The following is a 21868-nucleotide window of genomic DNA, read 5'->3' as shown; positions in this document are numbered from 1 at the left end:
CGACGACCCAACCTCGCCTCCCCTAGGTAAGGAGTGGGGTGGGCGGGCCGCGCGCCTGGGATCCCAGCCACTGCTCTGGGCTGAGGGGCGGCCCCAGATCGGCCCCTACTCTGGACCCGTTCCGTGCTCAGGGCAGGCGTGAGGGCTCGGGCTCCAGCCTGGGATCTGCACTGTCCCCAGGGGCTGGGCTGGGGCTCGGCAGCTCTGATCTCCAATCTGCCCCGGGGTCTGGGGAGAGGGCTACTTCGGGCCTGGGATTGTCAATCCCTAAACCAGGAAAAGAACCCGGTGAACTAGGAGCGTGGCTAATTTGGGGAAGGGTTAATAGGCCGACCAACAGGGTCAGAGACCCCTCATCTTTCCGCTTCCCTGAGTGGGGTTCTGCCCTACCCCACCTAGCCTCCAGGCTGACCACAGAGCGGCGGGCCAGGAGTCAGGGAAGGGAGAAGTGATGCTCAACATCTGGGAACTGGGGAGCCCTTTCCTGGATTCTGGGAGCACCAAACCCTGAGCTCTCTAAGGAGAGCAGAAATCTGGGTCTGAGAAAAGGAGGGTAGGGCAGGAGCAAATCAGGAGATGGGTTCTAATTTGGGAAGATTCCCTGCAGACCTGCCTGTCCTGCAGGATGGCGGAGGAGTTCATCACACCCGTTTACTGCACCGGGGTGTCAGCCCAAGTGCAAAAGCAACGGGCCAGGGAGCTAGGCCTGGGCCGTCATGAGAATGCCATCAAGTACCTGGGCCAGGATTACGAGCAGCTGCGGGCACGATGCCTGCAGAGTGGGGCTCTCTTCCGAGACGAGGCCTTCCCCCCAGTGCCCCAGAGCCTGGGCTACAAGGAGCTGGGTCCCAACTCCTCCAAGACCTATGGCATCAAGTGGAAGCGCCCCATGGTGAGAGGAGCCACCTTGGGTGGGCTCAGCTGACCCTGATCCTGGCCAGGGAGGGAGTGGGGTCTGGGTGGCTGGGAGCCAGTTTCTAGAAGGGACTGGCCCAGGGACAGGACTCTGGGTCTTGCAGGAGCTGTTGTCAAATCCCCAGTTCATCGTGGATGGAGCTACACGCACAGATATCTGCCAGGGAGCGCTAGGTAGGTCCCCGGGGGTGGAGTTCTAGGTGTTTTTTCCACGATAGCTCCCCATTCCCGCTCCTTTGGGCTCTGCCCCGGCCCCTCCCTCCGGCAAGCCCCGACAGGCTTTGGCTACCGGCACTGGGGCTGGTTTGCCCAGTTCCTGGGTCTTGTCTGTAAGCAGAGAGGCACCCCATCCAGGGTACCAACATAGTACCCACGAGCACACACACATACACCTGGGGCCTGACGTGGGTCTTTTCCATCCCAGGGGATTGCTGGCTCCTGGCTGCTATTGCCTCCCTCACCCTGAATGACACCCTTCTTCATCGAGTGGTTCCCCATGGCCAGAGCTTCCAGGATGGCTATGCCGGCATCTTCCACTTCCAGGTGAAAGGCCTGGCCCCCTGGGAAGAGGGGTAGCAGGCACTGGCGGGGTTGTGGAAGGAGGCCCCGCCACTCTGGACTTGGGGTGACGGGGCCACACTCCGCATGGGGAGTCCTCCCTCTGGAAGGTATTTGCCTTCTCTGTGCCCCTCCAGTCATGTGTGAAATGGTTGGGCAGGTATTTCTGCTGGCAGCTCTCCTGGGTGGTTGTGCGTATCAGGGAGAAACTAGGGGAGTAGAAAGACTTCTGTGTTGTATCCTGTGGAACAAATTCTTCTCACCAGGGCCTCAGTTTCTGCCTCTGAAAAAGGAGTGTTCTGCTGGGGAAAATTTGACTATTCTCCTCTTGTCAGTCTTCCCATCTCCCAATTTGCAGGCTCTGACAGCATCTAACACAGTCCTGACAGAAAAGAGTCAGGAGTAAGTCTGTGTACAGCAGTTCTTCCTGATGTTTGTGACAGGGATCACTTTTCAAGTCATACAAATGAATTCTCAATGACCTGGGGTTGGGAGAGACACAGCCTGGCAACCTTGGTTGGGACTCTCCTGCCCTGGTGGTCCCAACCAGCCGGACTCTACAGTGGGTGTCCTCTCCTTCCGCCTAGTCAGGGAGCCCACACCACACTATCTCTCCGCCTGGCTCAGAGCCAATGTCCCCCAGCGGCCACCGCACTGAGTCACTTTAGCGGAGGGGAGGGCCACACCTGCCAGGCTCTAGTCCGCAGGGGCGTGGCCTTCCCACCCCTTTCCCCGCCTTCTTCCAATCCATTTCTCCCTGGCTTCTGATTGGCCCTTTTAATATCCCTCCCCCTCTCCTACCCTGGCTCCTTGGACCCTCTTTCCCTCCTGGCATTGTTCTTGGCTGAGCTCTCTGAGGTTTGGATGGCCGGGTAGCTTCTGGCTCCAGGCGCCCTGGGCCTGAGCCCCACCCTAGCGTCTACCCTGGTGTGGGGATGGAAGGGGGGACCCGACACGGACACACACACCGTGACAGGGACACACACACTGTACGGGACAGGGTCGGGACACCAGTTCCAGTTGTCTTGTGGTAGAAAGCTCTGGATACACAGTTTAATTCTACATCTGTTTCTCTATATACCTGTGTGGTCAAAAATACAGTAAATTTTTTAAAAAGTTTGTTACAGTAAAAGAAACATTGACACGAATCTCCCTCACATATCCCCTCTTGCTTCTAACGCACACATATCCCATCCCTCTTAGGGCTTTCTGAAGTACTGGAAGTCCATGCCCAGTTGTGTTATTGTGGCTGCCTTGGTGTTCTGAATCCATTCTATTTGTTTTGTTTTGTTTTTGTACCGGGGGTTGAACTCTGGACCTTGTGCTTTCAAGGCAGGTGGCTAAATCCCTGGCCCCCCGAATCCATTCTAAATGTACCTTGCGTGGTCATTTTGACTTTGGGGAAGAGCCACAGTTACACAGTGCTAGATCGAGAGAATTAGACAGATGAGGTTGCACCACAATCGTTTTAGGAGCCTGTCTTCTTTGGACAGCACAAGAGAGGTGGCCCTCACTGTATATCTGATGACACCTCATAAAGACACTCAGACAAGAGGACACCAGAACTGCACATTTAAACATTTGCCAGCTGGGCATGGTGGCGCACGCCTGCAATTCCAGCACTAGGGAGGCTGAGGCAGGAAGATCGCCGTGAGTTCGAGACCAGCCTGGGCTACATAGTGAGTTCCAGGTCAGTCTCAACTACATAGTGAGACCCTGTCTCAAACAAACAAACAAACAAACAAACAAACAAAAACATTTTCCACCTATTTCGGTTGCCCCCAATGTTGTATGTGTACATGTGCCCCCATTCCTTTTTGAGACAGGATTCTGGGTTTGAACTCACAATCCTCCTGTCTCAGCCAGGCAGAGTGCTGGTATTACAGGTGTGTGCTCATGTCTGGTTCCCAGCTCTTATTTTTTGAGCCAGGGTCTCATGACATTTCCTGGATGAGACTTGAGTTTGTGATCCTCCTGCCTCAGCCTTCCAAAGTGTTGGGCTTATAAGGTTTTTGCCACAGTGCTGGGCTCAGATGCATTTTTTAAAAATGCAGTAGCATTTTCTCTCTGCAGTTGGTTGAATCCATGGATATAGAACCTGTGGATGCAGAGGGCTGACTGGCTGTACAGGTGTATCTAGTACATATCAAGTATATCCATCTAGTATATACGTGTTATATGTGTCTCTAGTATATGTGATCTAGACTCATACATGCATCTACCATACTTGTCTAGAAATAAGACCTAGCTGGAAAATAGCCTTGTTTTTTCCCCCGGTACCAGGGATTGAACTCAGGACCTTGAGTTTGTGAGGCAGGCATGGCACCACTGAGCTAAATCCCCAGCTAAGCCTTGAAACTGGAGATCAAAAATGCCAGCCCGAGTCGGCCTATCCTCACCTCACATTGCACCACTATTCTCTTTCTCAGTGGCTACTGTGTAAGGCGTGAGGTGAGTTCTCAGTGGCTACTGTGTAAGGCAAGTGAGGTGAGGATAGGCCGATTGGGGCTGGCATTTTTTTTTTTTTTTCCGGGCTGGCATTTTTGATCTCTAGATTTCAAAGTTGATTATTTTCCAGCTAGGTCTTATTGTTAGGGGCAAGAGGGTATTAAGTGGCAGAGCTGAGGAAGGATCCCAAAGCAGGTGGTCACTATGCCCTTCCTCCACAGCTGTGGCAGTTCGGGGAATGGGTGGACGTAGTCGTGGATGACCTGCTGCCCACCAAGGATGGGAAGCTGGTGTTTGTGCACTCTGCTGAAGGCAATGAGTTCTGGAGTGCCCTGCTCGAGAAGGCTTATGCCAAGTGAGTAGTGACCTCGGCGACAGCTTCCGCCCTCCGCCCCCTGTGGTGGGAACCCCCGGCCCTCTTACCTGGTCTCGCTGGATGCCACAGCTGTGACCCGGAACTGCCCACAGGGTGAACGGCAGCTATGAGGCCCTGTCAGGAGGCAGCACCTCGGAGGGCTTTGAGGACTTCACAGGCGGAGTCACTGAGTGGTATGAGCTGCGCAAGGCGCCCAGTGACCTCTATCAAATCATCCTCAAGGCGTTGGAGCGGGGCTCCCTGATGGGCTGCTCCATTGATGTGAGTGCACCCGGCCTGCTGCACACACCCCAACCCTGGCACCCAGCCTGGGAGGTAGCGGTTCCCCGTCCCAGCCCACGCTCCGCCTCTCACCCCAGCACTGTTTTGGGTGCATAGCCAGCCCCATGCTCACTCCTGCCCATCACCCAGGCCCATGCCCAGTGTCATTCTGTCCTTCCTCCCGCTCCACCCCCAAAACCTCAGGGCTAGGCTGCTCCCCAGACCTGTGCTTCGGACTCTTTACTGTGCCTTTGGCCTTGCTCCACTCCCTCCTCCAGTTCTCTGGCCTCTGGTTAATCTCTTTCCTGGTCTCAGCCCCTGCCCGCTGCTGGTCTGTCCCTGTCCTCACTGCATGCTACCCTCCTCTGCCTGGCTGTTCCCACCACCGTCTCCAGACCTCCACTTCCCTAGTCCTGGATCTCAGACTCTGCCCCACTGTCACTGCAATCCTTGGCCCTAACCCCAGCTGCTTTCCTTCCTCACTTGAGTCCACCCTGTCATCTCCTTTTTCCCCTGGTACTGTTCCTCTGGGGGCCTGTGCATGGCTGTATATATGCCATTGGATGCCTCCAGGGGCAATGTTGGTGCGTACTGGGCTCCCCCCGCCCCCAGAGCTGAGGAGATGCATGAGGACAGAGGAGATGGGAACAGGGTCCCTGCCCGCCACTCTCAACAGCTGCTGTTTGTGCAGGGGACGCTGTCCCAGACCTAGGAGGGCTTCACACAGATGCATGTGTCTTTCTATAGATCTCCAGCGTCCTGGACATGGAGGCAGTCACCTTCAAGAAGTTGGTGAAGGGCCATGCGTACTCTGTGACAGGGGCCAAGCAGGTATTGCCCTGGGTGTGGTCTGCCCTGCAGGGTGGGTCCCACTTCCCTGCCCATCCTGAGGCCTGCTCCCCCTCTGACCTCCAGCAGCGCCTGTTTTTCCCTGGGGACTCCCGCCCCAAGATGCTTATCAGAGCTCACCTGATTGCCTATGGCTCAGGTACACAGCTGCCTCCCTGGCTGTAAATTCCTGGAGGACAGGCTTTACGGCTCTACTGCCTTGGTGTGTGGATGTGTGTGCTCTCGGGAGGGAGGATATGGGGCGGGTGTCAGAGTTCATGCCAGAAGCTGGCACTGATGGGCACTCTGGGGAACAGGTGAACTACCAGGGCCAGATGCTGAACCTGATCCGGATGCGGAACCCCTGGGGCGAGGTGGAGTGGACAGGCGCCTGGAGTGACGGGTGAGGGGCAGGCGGGGCATGGCCTGGAGAGGCTTGGGGAAGCCCTTAGGTGTCCCTGATGTTTCTACCTGAGGCTCGCACCCCACCCCCGTCGACTTGGCATTGAACAGAGGGACCCATCTTAGGTCTCGGAGTTTGGGGCACTACATTGACAAATCACAAGCTGAGCGGGCCCTGTCAGCCTGGAGTGTTCCCAAGGGTCTGCCCTGGCCCTGCTGAGATGCCCCCTAGACCTGGACCTGGAGGCTTCATCTGGGAAGACTTCCTGGGCCACGCTTGGGAACACAGGCCAGAGTGCACTGGCCCCCCGCGACAGAGGCCAGGCAGGGTGGTGCCCAGTAGCCTTGTTAGTGCCCTGCTCCCCACAGCTCTTCCGAGTGGAACTACGTGGACCCACACATGCGGGAGCAGCTGCGGGTGAAGATGGAGGATGGAGAGTTCTGGTGAGCAGCCCTCTGCGGCCTCAGCAGCCTCACCCCCCAAGGCCACGTGGCCAGGCACCGCGGCTCACCTCTGCCCTGACCCCAGGATGTCGTTCCGGGACTTCATGCGCGAGTTCACCCGCCTGGAGATCTGCAACCTGACGCCTGACGCACTGAAGAGCCGGACCCTCCGCAACTGGAACACCAAGCTCTACGAGGGCACCTGGCGTCGCGGGAGCACCGCGGGCGGCTGCCGCAACTACCCAGGTGACCAAGGGCAGGCATGCAGGGCGCTGGCTGGGGCTTTGGGAAGGCACAGCACCTCTCAGAGCCTCGGGTTCCCCGCTGTAACACAGAGGTGGCTGTGCTTGTTAGTCCCTCAAGTTTGCTCTGAGGAGTAAAATATTAACCGTCAAAGCCAGCACTGTTGCAATGTATTCATCTCCATCTTGCTTTCTCTCCTTACCCAGCTTAGGTTAGAGTCAATTTTTTTTGGTGGTGGTGCTGGGGATTGAACCCAAGGCCTTTGCACTGCATTGCATCCTGGCCATTTTTTATTTTGAGACAGAATCTCATTAAGTCACTAGATTGCCTAGGCTGGGTTTGAACTTGCTATCTGCCTGCCTCAGCCTCTCTGAATGCTGGGATTACAGGCGTGTACTACCACATCTAACTAGCACTGTCATTTTGATCTTGTTCTGCACAAGCATTCAGTTTCCTGAGCCCTTTTTCCTGGGTTCCTGACCCCCCCAGCACAACCACAATCCAGGTTGAGCCCACCTCTTCCCTGGCCCAGAGTCAAAGTGTGGCTAGAGAGAAATCACACAGCGGAGACTGAGTTTTGCCTGTACATTTGCAGCCACAAACCTCAAATGAGCACTTTGCAGCTGGTGTGGTGGCACACAACTGTAATCCCAGCACTTTGGGAGGCTGAGGCAGGAGAATCACAAGTTTCAGTCCAGCCTGGAAGCCTAGGCAAGTTGGCAACTGAGCAAGATCTGGTCTCAAAAAAAAAGAAAGAAAGAAAGAAAGAAAAGACCTGGAGGTGGTGGGGAGCACAGTCCCCAGCCCTTCTACTGTGGATTAGTATCGTGTGCCCGCTCTCAGATGTGGACCCAACATTCCTCCTTTGTGTGTGTATGGGCAGGTGCGAGGGATCGAACCTAGGGCCTTCACGCTGAGCTTCATCCTCAGCCCTTCTCGTTTTGTGTTGTGAGAGGGTCTACCTAAGCTGCCTGGGCTGGGCTTGAACTCTTCCCGCCTGGCCTCCGCAGGACACCTCCTCCCAGTCCCACATGCCAGTGCCCTGTCCTCCAATCCACACAGGTGCACTCGTGCCCGTCCGTGCTGCCTCCCGCCTGGGGCTGTGGCGGAACGGTCCCTGCACTTGAGAATCCACTGTGCTCCGAGTCCATCCTCCCTGCCCTCCTTTGTCCCTTACCACTCACCCCTGTGTCGTTATGGAAAATCTCAGGGCTAAAAACACAGTGAGCGTCTCCTGACCCAGCCTCCCCACTCGGGCTTCTCCTTCCCTTCAGAGCAAACTGCGCAGGAATCGCCACCCTGCAATTTCCTTCCGGGCAGCTTTAGCTTTGCCAAATCACCACAGCTCTGCTGCCTGTCCTGCATCTTTCGGAGGTGCTCAGTCTGGAAGGGCTCTTTTCCTCACAGGAATCCCATTTCAGGAACCCTCCAAGCCCATAAGCAACACCCTCTGTGCTGTGTCTGAGGAGCTCCCGGTCCTCCTGCAGCGCCAGCTCTGTGCCAGACTTGCCGGGCCTCCGCTGATCCTTCTGCCCCATGGTCTATCCTCTGCCAAGAGCGGACTGACTTCACTTGATACTCTGGGAAGAAGCCCCGCTGTTGGACAGGGCGAATTCCTTCTTCAAGAGCTTCAAAGCTATTCTTTTTTTTTTTTTCCATTGAGTTTATTGGTACTTTTTAAGTATAGAGTACAGTTACATTCATCACTGCGATCTTGTACCTTTACATGACAGGTCTTGGTTCTCCTTTTTTCCCCGTATCCCCGCTCTCCCTTCACCCCCTCCACCCTCCCCTATTTACAAAAACTTTGTTTCCGCTGGGCGCATGCCTGTAATCCCAGCACTGGGAAGGCTGAGGCAGGAGGATCACTGTGAGTTCGAGACCAGCCTGGGCTACATAGTGAGTTCCTGGTCAGTCTCAACTACATACTGAGACCCTGTCTCAAAGAAAAAAACAAAACAAAACTTTGTTTCCCTTTTTTCTATTTCTCGTATTTTTTCTTTCCCCTTATTTCCTTTCCCCCCACCCTTCCCACTTGCTTTGAAGCTATTCTTGCCCCTTTGTTTTTCATGTGAACTATAGAATAAGTTTACCAAGTCCTGTGAAACACCATGCTGAGGCCAGAGGGGCAACTCGGTGGGAGAGCACTTGCCTAGCATGCACGAGACCCTGAGTTTGATCCTCAGCACTGCAAAAACAAATAAATGAAAGAAAATAAGCCATTTTAAGATATTAATTTGGAGTTGCATTAAATCTATGGAGCAGTTTAGAAGGAATTGACATCATTACCATTTTGAGACTTCCTGTCTTAGACTATGGCATATCTCTTAATTTAGGTGATGTCTAATATCTTTCAATGAGTCTTACAGTTTTCATTAAAGTTTGATCTCATGTTGAGACGTATTCTGAAGTAATGCTATCATTTTGTTACTACTGTAAATACAAGCTTAGTATCCCTTATCTGAAATGCTTGTTACCAGAAATGGATGTATTTTGGATATTTGGGGATTTGGGGTTTTTTTTGTTGGGTTTTTGTTTTGGTACTGGGGATCAAACTCAGGACCTTGCACTTGCCAGGCAGGTGCTGTGCCACTGAGCTACTTCCCTGGCCCTGGGATTTTGAAATAGTTATACATATAATGAGATATCTTGGGCATGGAACCCAAGGCTAAACATGAAATTCATTTATGTGTCATATCCTTTCTCTGCACAGCCTGAATATAACTTTATACAGTTTTTTTGTTTTTTGTTGTTGTTGTTGTTGTTGTTGTTGTTGTTGTTGTTTTGGTTTTTTGAGACAGGGTCTCATATATAGTTGAGACTGACCTGGAAATCACTGTGTAGCCCAGGCTGGTCTCAAACTCACAGCGATCCTCCTGCCTTAGCCTCCCGAGTGCTGGGATTACAGGCATGTGCCACCACACCTGGCTATTATACAGTATTTTTAGCGCACCTGCTTTTGTTTTGAGGATTGTTCTGAGGATTGAGCCTCCTTTTGTTTTGCGCTGAGCTACATCACCAGCCTTTTTAAAAATTTTTTATTTTGAAACAGGACCCCAATAAGTCACTAAATTGCTCAGGCTGGGCTAAAACCTGAGATCCTCCTGCTTCAGCCTCCCAGCATGGATATTACTCTTTTATACAACAGATTTTACACCCAAGTTCATTAGCAATATTTTTCTGTTGCTTTCTTTTCTCTCAGTAACCACACTGGTATTGCTGCTATATCTTCAAACATCCTCGCTATTTCTGTTTTCTAGAAGGGTTTTCCTAAGGTGGGGATATGTTGCTTTAGTATTTGGTAGAACTCGTCTGTAAAGCCATCAGGCCTGCTCTTTTTTTTTTTTTTTTTTTTTTTTTTTTTTTTGATACCAGGGATTGAACTCTGGTCCAAGTGTTTGCAAGGCAGGTGGTAGAAGCACTGAGCTAAATCCCCAGCCTAAGGCCTGCTCTTTTTTATGTGAAGATAAAAGTTCCATGTTGAATAATGGTTATCAGATTGTTGTCATTTTCTTTTCCTTCTTAAGCCTTTTTAAAAAAAATATTATGCAAGCCAGGCATGGTGGTACACACCTGTAATCCCAGCACTCAGGAGGCTGAGGCAGGAGGATTGCTGTGAGTTGGAGACCAACCTGGCCTACATAGTGAGTTCCAGGTCAGTCTCAACTACATAATGAGACACTGTCTCAAAAAAACAAAAACAAAAACAAAAAACTATGCACAATTTTATTCTATTTGAAACTAAACAGTGTTACTGAACTATTGATGAGCCTGTTTTTGTGAGTTGTATTCTCTAAGAATTTATTCTTTGCATCTGTTTTCAGAGTTTCTGGCACAAAGTTATGGCCAATATTCTCTTTATCTCTGTTTGTTTATTTTGGGTTTTTTGGGGGGGATATTGAGACATGGTCTCAGTATGTGTTTTAAGGCTGGCCTCAAACTCATGATCCTCCTGCTTCAGCCTCCTGGGTGCTGGGATTATATTGTTCCTGGCTATCTGATATCTTTTCTCTGGAGCAATGCAAAGATCTTAGAATATGCAATTTGGATTACCTGTCCCTTTGTTTAATATGCTGGTATAAAGTGGTGTTTTAGTTCTACACAGGGTTTTGTTTTGTTTTTGCTGTAAATTAAACACCACCACCATCATCATCATTTGAGCTAGCCAGTTCAGGTGTGGTTGTTTTGCTTACCGTTCACAGACCTCTCACCAGAACTTACTTTCCTTCTGCCTGAATTACAGCCTTCTGTATTTCTTTTTGTAAGGTTCTGTGGTGGTAAATTTTCTCAGTATTTGTTTAAAGTGCCGGGGATGTAGCTCAGGGGCGCTGCACCTGTCTGGCAAGAGCTAAGTTCTGAGTTTCTTCCCTGGAAAAAGTATTTATCTAAAGTGCCTTCATAGCATGCTTACCCTTGATGGTTCTTTGGACATCAAATTCTGGATAAACATTATTTTCAGCCCATTGAAGATACTGTTATTTGTTTATTTGTAACAAGGTCTCACTAAGTTTCTCAGGCTGAGCTTGAGCTCAAAATCCTCCTGTCTCAGCCTTCTGAGTAGTTAGAATGAACATGTGTGCACCACCATGCCCAGCTTAAACTTTTTTCTTTTTTCTTTTTTTTTTTTTTTTTGTACTGGGGATTGAACCGAGGACCTTGCGCTCACGAGGCAGGCGCAGTGCCACTGAGCTAAATCCCCAGCCCTTACTTTTAATTTGATATTTTATAATTTCACCATGCTGTGATGAGATGTGGATTTCTTTTCATCCTGCTTTGGATTTATCAAGCTTCCCGGGTTTAAATTGATGTCTTCTGTCAATGCTAGAAATTATTTTAGCCATTATCTGTTAAAACATTACCTTAGGGCTGGGGATGTAACCCAGTGTTATCAGAGCTCTTGCCTACATGCACAAAGCTCTGGGTCCAATCCCTAGCAGCACACACATACACACACGTACACACACACGTACACACACGGACCCACACACGTACACACGTACCCCTCCACACACATCACTTCCTGTTCTATTTTTTTTGAAATTCTAGTCAAGTAGAATTTTAACTTTCCCACTCAATATTCTTTTTGGTTGTTTTTTTTTTTGGTACTGGGGATTGAACTCGGGACCTCACAAGCATGAGGCAGGCGATGAAACCACTGAGCTAAATCCCTGACCCCCACTCATTATTCTTTCTCTCTTGTTTTTATTTTTAGCTCTTGATCTCTGGGTGGTATGGGGAAGTATCCTTAACTGAATTCTCTCTCTTTGTTTTTTGGTTGTTTTTTTTTTGTACAGAGGATCGAACTTGGGACCTTGCGCTTCTTGTTTGGTAGGCGGGAGCTGAATATTTTGTTTTGTTTTGTTTATTCTTTCTTTTGTTTTGTTGATGGTGGTTTTGTTTGTTTGTTTGTTTGGTCGGTTGGTTTTTGAGACAGGGTCTCCCTATTCCGGCTGGCCTTGAACTTGCAGGCAATCCTGCCTCAACCTCCCAACTGCTGGGATTACAGGCTTGCTCTATCATGCCTGGTGTGTTTTTGCTTTTTGAGATAAGGTCTTGCTTGGTCCAGTTCGGTTTGGATTTGAACTCACTATATAGTCCAGGTTGGCCTTGAACTGACAGTGACCCTCATGCCTCGGCCTCCTGAGTGCTGGAATGACATGTCCACAGTGGGTTGGCTCTTGTCCACTGTGGCTGCTGGTGCTGTCATCTTTCCCTGTCTCCTTGTGTGAACTCTGCCTCTTGTGGCCTAGAAGTTGATGTGAGTCCTCAGCAGATTAGTGGATTAAAGTTCTTCCAGAATGTTTCTAGCAGTCTACCTGGGACACTGTCACCTTAGGACCCTTTTAGAAGCTAAATTTGTTCCTTAAGATTTTCTTGGCTTCACGGGCAACAGGAATTAAAGCAAGGGTACTTGCAAGGAGGCCAGTGGTTATGTTTTTCTCCTCCCCGTGGACTTTTCTTTCCCACTTACCTGCTGGAGTTTCTCGGAGGGGCTGCAGGGTAATCACAGGAATCTCCTGTCAGACACTCTGCCTTGGGTCAACCCTGGGCCTCATCCTCTGTCCCGTGCTCAGGTCTCCCAGGCACCAGGGGTTGACAGAAGCCCTTTGCATTATTCACCCCATGGGGCCACTTGTTTCCATTCTGTAAAAAGCCACTTTATTGAGATTTAATTGACATACCGTATAATTCACCTATTTAAAGTGTACAATTCAGTGGCTTCTAGTATATTCTCAGTACGTCTGTCACTGCATTGGTTTTAAAATATTTCATTATCCTTCCCCCCAAAATCGCACCCCTTGATTGTCGCTCCCCAGCACCACCCACCCCCTGGTCCCTGGCCATCACTAATCTCTGTCCCATCTCTCCAAACTGGCCCATGCAGGATATTTCATATAAATGGAATTATGTAATATGTGATCCTTCGTGACTGGCCTTTTTCAATTAATTAGCATGTTTGCAAAGTTCATCCATGTTATAATCTGTATTAGGGCGTAGTTCATTTATCTGTTTGTGGTACTGGGAATTGAACCCAGGGTCTTCACAATGAGCTACATCTCCAGGCTTAGTTTTGTTTTTGTGTTTTTTGGTACCGGGGATCGAACTCGGGACCTTACGCTTTCGAGGCAGGCAATGGCACCACTCAGCTAAATCCCTGGCCCTCGGGTTTAGTTTTTATTTGGAGACAATTTCTCACTAAGCCATTCAGTTCTCCAGGCTGGGCTCGAACTTTCAATCTTCTGGCTTCAGCCTCTCTGAGTGCTAGGATTACAAATGTGCACCACTGAGCCCAGCTTGGTTCCTTTTTACTGTCAATATTCCAATTTTTGGGCATACCTTTTGCCTTTCACTCATCAGTTGATGGATAAGTGGTTGTCTCCTCTCTTGGCTGTCATAATAGGGCTGATCTGAGCATCCTTGTACGAGCTTTGTGTGGCCACATTCACTCTCTGCAGCATCCAAGAGGAGTACAGTAACCACTCAGATGGTAGCTTGCTCTCTGTCCTTTTGAGAAGATGCCAGGCCATTGTCAGAAGCAGCCAGACCATTTTTCATCCCACCAGCAGTGTGTGAAGCCCTGATTTTTCTTCCTTTTTTTTTTTTTTTGTACTGGGAATCCAACTCAGGACCTTGTACTTACTTGCGAGGCAGGCGGTGGAACCACTGAGCTATATCCCCAGCCCTGTCCTGATTTTTCCACATCCTCTCTGACACCTGTTATGATCTATGTTTTAGATTGTTGTAAATGTGGGAGGGAAGCTTTGATGTTGTGGTGGATTAGTACCTTTAAAGAGAAGTTTTAGGAATTCTACCCAGCACTGGATTATTTAGTAAAAATATTATTCAGGCAGCTCAGTTACCTGAAATGCAAGACCCTGTCATCCTTTGTTGGTTCTCTGTGGGCTCCTGCTTTCTCTCTTACCTTTTTTTCTTTCTTTTCTCCTCCTCTGTCTCCCTTTCTGTCCTGGGGATTGAATCCAGTGCCTTTGCAGTGAATTATACCCCTGTCCCTTTTTTATTTTTAATTTTGATATTTTGAGACAGGGACTTGGTAAGTTGATCAGGCTGGCCTCAAACTCAACCTTCCTGCCTCTGCCTCCCCGGGGTCTAGCATTACAGTTCTGTACTCTCACACCTGGCTTGTAATCATTGCCCACACAGCAGCCGGAGCCACCTTTTAGGATACTGATGTAGTTATATCCCTCCCTGTCACAAGCCCAAGGATGGGCCTGTTTGCTCTGTAGTTCAGGCCACTTCATCTTAACAGGCACCCGACTCCTGCTCACCTCCACAGCGTCCCTGAGTCCTTGCTCCAGGAGCCTGGACCCTCACCAGCCACTCTGTCCCCCAGATGGGAGGGGGGCTCTCATCTGCTCTTGGATCATCCTCTGCCTGGCTCATGCTTCCCAGCAGCTTTGGAGGTCTCTGCTAACCCATCCTCTTCCTGGACGAGCCCAGCTTGCTTTTCTTTGCATTTATTCTCTAAATGACCTCTGATGTGGTCAGAACCACCCTTCATCTTCAGGAGCGGGATCCCTGAGGGCAGGGACTCGTCTATCTGTGTTCCTGTCACCTGGCACCTAGTGTGCACTTAGTAGTGTTTATTGAATGAATGACCCGACAGGGAGGTGTAGGTGTGAGGCTGGGGTTAAGGGGACCCCCCTTTAGCCTGATGACCCCTAATCCTGGCTTTCTTTCCTCCTGCAGCCACCTTCTGGGTGAACCCCCAGTTCAAGATCCGGCTGGAGGAAGTGGACGATGAAGATGACTACGGAAGTCGCGAGTCTGGATGCAGCTTCGTGCTCGCTCTCATGCAGAAGCACCGCCGCCGCGAGCGCCGCTTTGGCCGCGACATGGAGACCATTGGCTTTGCGGTGTACGAGGTGAGCCCAGGTTGGCTCTCTGCACGCTGTAGCGAGACCCACTAGGGGGCGCCCAAGGCCAACGGGCTTCCTTTGTGCCTGCTGGCAGGGTCACACCTGAGGTAGCAGGGACCTTCACCTTGTGAGGCAAATGGGAAGCGAGAGAGAGAGGTAGTTGGCTGCCAGAAGGGACAGTTTTGTACTTCACCTTCCTCTTCAGAGAGCAGGATGCTGCTCTCTGAAAGAGGGAGCTGGAGAACTAACTCCTGGCAGGCAACAGCTTCTGGGGGCCAGACTTTGACTCGCCTGCAGAAAATATGGGCAGGTGGGTCACCCTGGGCATCAGAGAGCCCCCTGCCTCAGAGTGTGTGAGCAGAGGCTGGCCGAGGAGGGCAGCAACAGGGATTGGCCCTCTGACACTTGCCCTGTGCCTGTCCAGCTTCCTGAGCTCTGCACAAGATGGGGACAGAAATTTCTGGATCTCCTCAGCCTCTGGAGTAAAGGCAGCCCACAGTCTTGGCCCATCCCAGACCTCTGGCAGGAGGATGTGGGCCTATAATGTCCCTGGGCTTTTACTGCAGCTGCTTAGCCACCCTGGTAGCTGTTCAAGAGGACCTGGTGTGGTGTAGTCCTAGACACAGACACCCTCCCTGGGCTCCCTCCAAGCTCACACTCCCATCCTCTCTGACCCCAGGCCTAGGGCCCGGCCTCCTGTCTCATCTCTTCCCTGCAGGCTGAGATCTCAGGATCTCTGTCCAGCGTGCAAACTGTTCTCGTCCCAGAACACACATCTCTCCCTTCCTTCCTGTGTTGCAGGTCCCTCGGGAGGTAGGTGTGGCTCCGACCCACTTGGATTTACCTGCTCATGAACGCACACGACTTTGTGGGGCCCAGCGAGGCAGCACAGTAGCAAACACATCCCTTTGTAAGGTGCTGAGATGTCAGCTTGTGTTACTACCTGGAAAGTCCTTTCCCCAAGACTGTTCAGTGGACCTCTCCTGACCTCTTGAGCAGGTAGCAAGGAGAAATTGCCTTCAACCCTGGTCCTCAGAGCTCTACCCAAAGATGCATAGACAGGACTCTCCCTAGCTTGCTGTTTCCACCAAGTAAGTTCAGCCCAGTGTCCCCCTGGGGCAGTGGTTAGGAGCATTGGCTGGACCACCCTTGAGCAAGTTGCTGAAGCTCTGAGCCTTGGTGTTTGTGTCTGTGAAATGGGTGTAGCAGCACTGCCTTCAGGGAGTATTTAGGGAGGTGCCACTTATCAAGTACCCTGTGGTGTCTGACATGGGGAGGGCCCCAGTGCTAACAGTGAGAATGTCATTATGTGGTGTCAGAGTGTTCCAAAGGGGCTTATTCTCACTCAGCTGCTCCTTGCCTCCATCCTCTGTGGTTAGGGAGGCAGATGGGGAAACTGAGGCACGTTGACTTGTCAGGGTAACGTGGCAGCCGGGGCAGCTCCTGAGGGTGGGCCAAGTGGGTGGCTGCAGCCTTGCTCCCTCCTGCCTCTCACCAGCTGGAGGGCCAGCCGGCTGTGCACTTGAAGCGCGACTTCTTCTTGGCCAACGCATCCCGGGCACGCTCGGAACAGTTCATCAACCTGCGGGAAGTCAGTACCCGCTTCCGCCTGCCGCCTGGGGAGTACGTGGTGGTGCCATCCACCTTCGAGCCCAACAAGGAGGGCGACTTCGTGCTTCGCTTCTTCTCGGAGAAGAGTGCTGGGACCCAGTGAGCCGCAGATCACCCCCTTGCCCCTCCCACCTTTCCCCTGCAGCCCCTGTCTCCCTGACCAGCCCCTCTCTCTCCCCACTCTGCAGGGAGCTGGATGACCAGGTCCAGGCCAACCTCCCAGACGAGGTGCGTGGTCCACTCCACCAGCTGCCATCCCTTCCCTTTGTCCCTCACTCCTGGGTGTCCTGCAACCCTGGGCTTCAGCTGGCAGGGCTGATACCCTCCTGGTAGAAGCCGTCACTGCCAAGAACCTACAGTTTGCCAAGACCCCGAGATAACAATGATATAGTCCCTGATCGCTCATCTGTGCCAGGTTGGCGTATCTCATTTCTTCCCCTAACAGCCCTATGTGGGTCCTGTCCCTGTGTCCCCTCTGAATAGGAAACTCAAGTTCAGAGAGGGTGAGTAACCTGCCCAAGGTTGTACAGCAGGGAGCCGAACTTTCAACTTTCACACTGAGCTAAGCTGCACCCAGGAGTCCTGGGCAGGGGGCTCCTGACAGGTTGCCAGAGTGAGGCTCTGGGGAAATGACGTGTGGCCCTTGAGTGCCCCTGCCCTCCCTCAGTGGCCACCCCCATAGGTGGGTGCGGGGCACCTCACCAGTTCCCTCCCTTCTCCACCCAGCAAGTGCTCTCAGAAGAGGAGATCGATGAGAACTTCAAGGCCCTCTTCAGGCAGCTGGCAGGGGCGGTAGGCTGAGGCAGGAGGAGGGTGGGGGCGGGGTGGGGTGTGTATTCCCTTCCCAGCGCCAGTGTCATCCCTGCTCTTCCCCCAGGACCTGGAGGTCAGCGTCAGGGAGCTACAGACCATCCTGAACAGGATCATTAGCAAACGTGAGGGTCCCAAGTGGCTGCTCTCCACGCCCTGTCCTGCCCCATTCCTGCATGGTGTCACAATCCAGGCTTTTGGAGCTGAGCGCCTCCCCTTAGTCTATGGGGCTAGGGGTGCCCTCTGCTACCTTTCAGAGCCCAGCTCAGCACCATTGCCACCCCCGACTCCTGCTCCTGCTTCACCCCATTCCCTGCCTGAGCTCTGGGTCCTTGTGGGGTCAGGATGGTCTTGCAGGTTCACAGGGGAGCTGTCCACCAGCACCTTAGTACCAAGGGGAAGGCTGGGGAAGGCTCCCCTTCTCCCAAAGATGCTCCCCCAGACCAGGCCAAGTGGCTTGGGAAGCAGGGTTGCCCCGGGCCCTGGGTGCATGTGGGGACCACCCTGCCCCACATTGGATGTGCTTTGCTGCCTTCCGCCTCTGTTGTATTCATGGCCTCCTGTCTTTTGCGGAAGCTGTGCTTTCCTTTGGAGCCCACAGGGAAGCTCTGACTGTCCGATTTTCTGTCCAATATCCTGAGCTTCTCTCCAGCAGTGGCTTCGTTTTATTCTGGGTACCAGCTGCTGGGACACCAGCTTAACCACTAAAATACTTCACACTGTTTTCTGACCGTGAGGTGCCCATCGTTGTCCGTGCCCACCCCCCACTCTTTGAGACTCTGTGCCCACGGTCAGGACAGTGACTTGCTGCCCAGGCTCCCAGCATGAGGCAGGTAAAGGAGGCTCAGCGGGTCAAGTTGCTGGAAATGATGTTTTGTAGACAAAGATCTGCGGACCAAGGGCTTCAGCCTGGAGTCGTGCCGCAGCATGGTGAACCTCATGGATGTATCCTTCCATCTGTTTTGTCTCCTGATGCCAGGTGTCAGGGGCTAAGGGTCTGAAAGGCACTGCTAAGTAAACCATCCCCGGAACGATCCCAAGAAAAGGACCAGGCTGGGGGCACGAAGATGCACATGTGCCCCGTGGGCCAACAACTCCTTGGGCACCTTCAGATGATTGAGAGGGGAAAGCTAAGGCACAGGCTTTGCGGCAAGACCTGGGTCCCCGACTGACCCTGAAGTTTTGGGCTATTTCTCTACCCTCCCCAACACACCCACTCCAGAAAACGCAGCTAACCCGGTGGGGTGGCTCCCCGTGGCACTTGCTGCTCCCCGACCTGCCAGGTGTCCGGTTTCCCTCTTCCCCAGCTGTCCCCTCCCACAGGCCTGCTCTAAGGTGCTGAATTTCCTTCTTAACTGCTGCTCAGCGTGATGGCAATGGGAAGCTGGGCCTGGTGGAGTTCAACATCCTGTGGAACCGCATCCGGCATTACCTGGTAGGTGATCCCTGGCTGGGCTGTGTGGCCTTGGTCATGGCAGGGTTGGGCCAGGCTGCAGGCCCCGGGCGGGTGGGCTGTGTGGGCCAGGCGATCCACCCTCAGCAGCTCTGGGGCTGGCCTGGGCTGGGGCAGGAGAGCCAGGCATAACTCAGCCTGGCTTCAGCGTCTGCCCCTGCCCCAGGCCATCTTCCGGAAGTTTGACCTGGACAAGTCGGGCAGCATGAGTGCCTATGAGATGCGGATGGCTATTGAGTCTGCAGGTGAGACCCAAGGGCTGAGGACACCTGTCCGGCCCAGGCAGGTGGCACCGTTGTTCCTGGCCCTAGGCTGCCTCACGTGGCCTGTGGCTGCGGCTGCCCACAGCCCTTGTCCCTTGTGTGGGGTGATGTAAGGGCCCTGGCTGGCCTTTCCTAAGTAAGGGCTGTGTCAGCATCTCCCATTCCCTCCTCACTGTGACCTGATAGGATGGGGTCCTTCATCATCTCCCCGTGCACACAGAACAGTGAGGCTCTGAGAGGGAAAGCAACTCACCTTAGGCCGCATAGTCAAGGGGGGACAAGGCTGGGCTTCCTGCTGCTAGTGAGAGAGGTGCAGGCCTCCACTGTGCTGGCCCCTTTTGGGACAAGGCCAGGGCGTGGGGAATAGACCCAGTCAGGCCCTAGGCCCTTGGTGCCCTTCTTAGCCCTGGCCGGGCTTGGGCTGGCGCTCCCTCTGAGACTGGCTCTCACTTGCCCAGCCCCTCGCTGCTCTTGCCCTGCTTGGCCTATCCTCCCCTCCCCTCACTCACCCAGGCTTCAAGCTCAATAAGAAGCTGTACGAGCTCATCATCACCCGCTACTCTGAGCCTGACCTGGCCGTCGACTTCGACAACTTTGTGTGCTGCCTGGTGCGGCTGGAAACCATGTTCCGTGAGTGCCCCTGATTGGCTCCACTCTCCCTCTGTCGCAGTTGCCCTGGGACCAGGTGGGAATGACAGAGGGGGACAAATGGCAGATGCAGACAGTGGGGCTCCAGAGAGTTCTGTGCTTGGTCTCCTGAGGTGGGGGGGTTGGTCAGAAGGGCCCAGGAAGTCCTCTCAGAGCCACCTCCCAGTTTAGGAGGTGACACTTGGGCCGCAGTCGGGGAGCCGTGTGTGAGTGTCCCAGTGAGTTACCAGTCCCATGGCATTTTGTTTCCATATGCAGGGTTTTTCAAAACTCTGGATACGGATCTGGATGGAGTGGTGACCTTTGACCTGTTTAAGGTGGGACTCTGGGTGGAGGTTGGCAGAGGCGGTGGTGGTTTCCTTACCCAACCCATGTTCTGAGGGAAGAGGGGAAATCTCCACAGGGGCCAGCAGCCTCGTCTTCCAGGGGTAGAGGAGGGAAGACAGCAGCTGCTCCCCTGAGGGTCCCCAAAGAGGGGAAAGAGATGGTAGCTCCTGACTCTGGCCTGGGCCCTGGACTCAGGGTCCAGGTGAAGAGGGAAACTGAGGCAGCCGAGTCTGCTGCCCTCACCCACTGGTCTGCTTCCTTCTGCAGTGGTTACAGCTGACCATGTTTGCATGAGGCAGGGGCTCGGTGCCCTCTGCTGCTCCTCTCCTTTCCTCGTCCTCCTGCCATGCAACGCCAGGCCACATCAGGCCACACCAGCTGCAAGTGCCTTCCTTGGAGCAAGCAGGCACCCTCGTCCTCCTGGCCCTTCTCCTGGCCCTCACTGTCCCCAGCCTGGGCTCAGGAGGGACTCCCCTGCCCCGTCGCCCCATCGCCAAGCCAGGAAGGCAGCTTTGCCCTCATTCCTGCCTCAGTGTGGGGTGCAGTCCCTAAGCCAACAACCTGATGTGACCTCTGACTCACTCCAGAGGCCGCTCTAGCCCCACCCACCTGGCCCCGCCTGCAGACTATAACCACTAGCTGCCCAGCACAGTCCGCCTACAGTCTGCCGGCCTACAGTCTGCCACCCTGGCGTGTGAGCCCCTCCTGGGATTGCCTGTGCCTTCTGGGCTGAAGCCAAAGCCCGCCCCCCTTGCCCTGCAGCTCACCCCTCTGTAGCCCTTCCTGTCTGCCAGGAGCTGCCCGCCTAGGGGGGTTGGGCCTTCCTTGCTCCTCTCCTTTTTTATATTGGTGATTTTAAAAGGGACTCTTCAGGAACTGTGGGGTACCAGAGGCACTGGGTGTGGGGCAGGGAGTTCCTATGTTTCCATGCAGAGAACCCCAAATAATAAAGGAAAAGGCCTCAACTGTCTCTGGAGTGTGATTCTCCCAGAACTGCTGTTGTGCCTTGGCGTGGGGCAGAGCTGGTAGCCTCAGACCCACGGCTGGAGCCCTGGGACCTGGGTCGGACCATGGCCTGGGAAGTTGGGGAGGATTGGGGGCAGGGACAGAGCCGCACAGCTCAGGGCCATGTGGCCTGGCTGGTCTTACACGTCCTGCTCTAGGGCTGGAACCCTGACCTCTGCCTTCCTTTCACATGTCCGCCAGGGGAAGGCTCAGGCTGAAACCCAAACCCCTACTTAGCACACACCTGGCCCCCCAGAGGCCCCCAGAACACAGAGCCTCCTTCAGGTCCTGTGATGGAGGTGAGGGCTGTCCCCGTGGCCTCGACACCTGCTGCTTACATAAGCCGCTCCTGCCCTTTGGGAGCTTGGCTGCTCTTACCAGAGATAAGTGGGCTTGGGTTGGGACGGAGGAGCTGGAGCTGCCCACCAGGACGGACAGAGGGAGCAGGAGGGATGGAGGTGGAGGCTCCCTCAGCTGAGCCACAGACTGCCTCTGTCCAGTCTCAGCCACCCTGAGCTTGCATCTTGCCCATGTGACCTGCTCAGTGGGAGCCCCTGGCCAGAGCCAGCTGGGCCTCAGTGTCCTCATCAGTAAGGGGCTGGAGTGTGAGAGGGGTGAGGGAGGCGGGCAGTGTTTGCCACACCCTCTGCTCCCCTCAGGAATTCGGTGGATGGGGATGCAGGTTTGGAACACCTGAGGCCTCGCCATTGGAGACCCTTGTCTGAGGCTTCCTTATTTGGACATTGTTAAGGGATTTATCCCAGTGTCACCAGTGCAGCCAAGTTCCTGTCCCCTGGTGCGGGAGAAGGATGGGTCGCCATAATCTCTGGCACTCCGTTATTCGTTACTCTGACCTCTGAGGCCTTCTGACTCCAGCTGCAGTTTGGAGCCTGGTGAC

At 53.4% G+C, this 21868-nt stretch overlaps 1 protein-coding gene across 1 annotated transcript; it reads left to right on the top strand.

The window, feature by feature from the left end:
- Nucleotides 1–31: 31 nt before the first annotated feature.
- On the top strand, nucleotides 32–20928 carry Capn1 (calpain 1). The gene is made up of 21 exons (XM_010635998.3): nucleotides 32–892; nucleotides 1020–1089; nucleotides 1340–1458; nucleotides 4143–4276; nucleotides 4390–4558; nucleotides 5306–5389; nucleotides 5704–5789; nucleotides 6158–6232; nucleotides 6318–6478; nucleotides 14684–14859; nucleotides 15655–15666; nucleotides 16352–16563; nucleotides 16653–16692; nucleotides 17191–17256; nucleotides 17342–17399; nucleotides 18155–18219; nucleotides 18641–18709; nucleotides 18894–18972; nucleotides 19504–19620; nucleotides 19897–19955; nucleotides 20233–20928. Exons 1-21 carry the CDS (start codon nucleotides 626–628, stop codon nucleotides 20257–20259), a joined length of 2145 nt encoding a protein of 714 aa, XP_010634300.1. The 5' UTR covers nucleotides 32–625; the 3' UTR covers nucleotides 20260–20928.
- The last annotated feature ends 940 nt before the right edge of the window (nucleotides 20929–21868 follow it).

This window comes from Fukomys damarensis, unplaced genomic scaffold (assembly GCF_012274545.1).
Source record: "Fukomys damarensis isolate Sample0158 unplaced genomic scaffold, DMR_v1.0_HiC HiC_scaffold_27, whole genome shotgun sequence".
NCBI lineage: Eukaryota > Metazoa > Chordata > Mammalia > Rodentia > Bathyergidae > Fukomys > Fukomys damarensis.
This window is presented reverse-complemented; position numbering and strand designations above follow the sequence as displayed.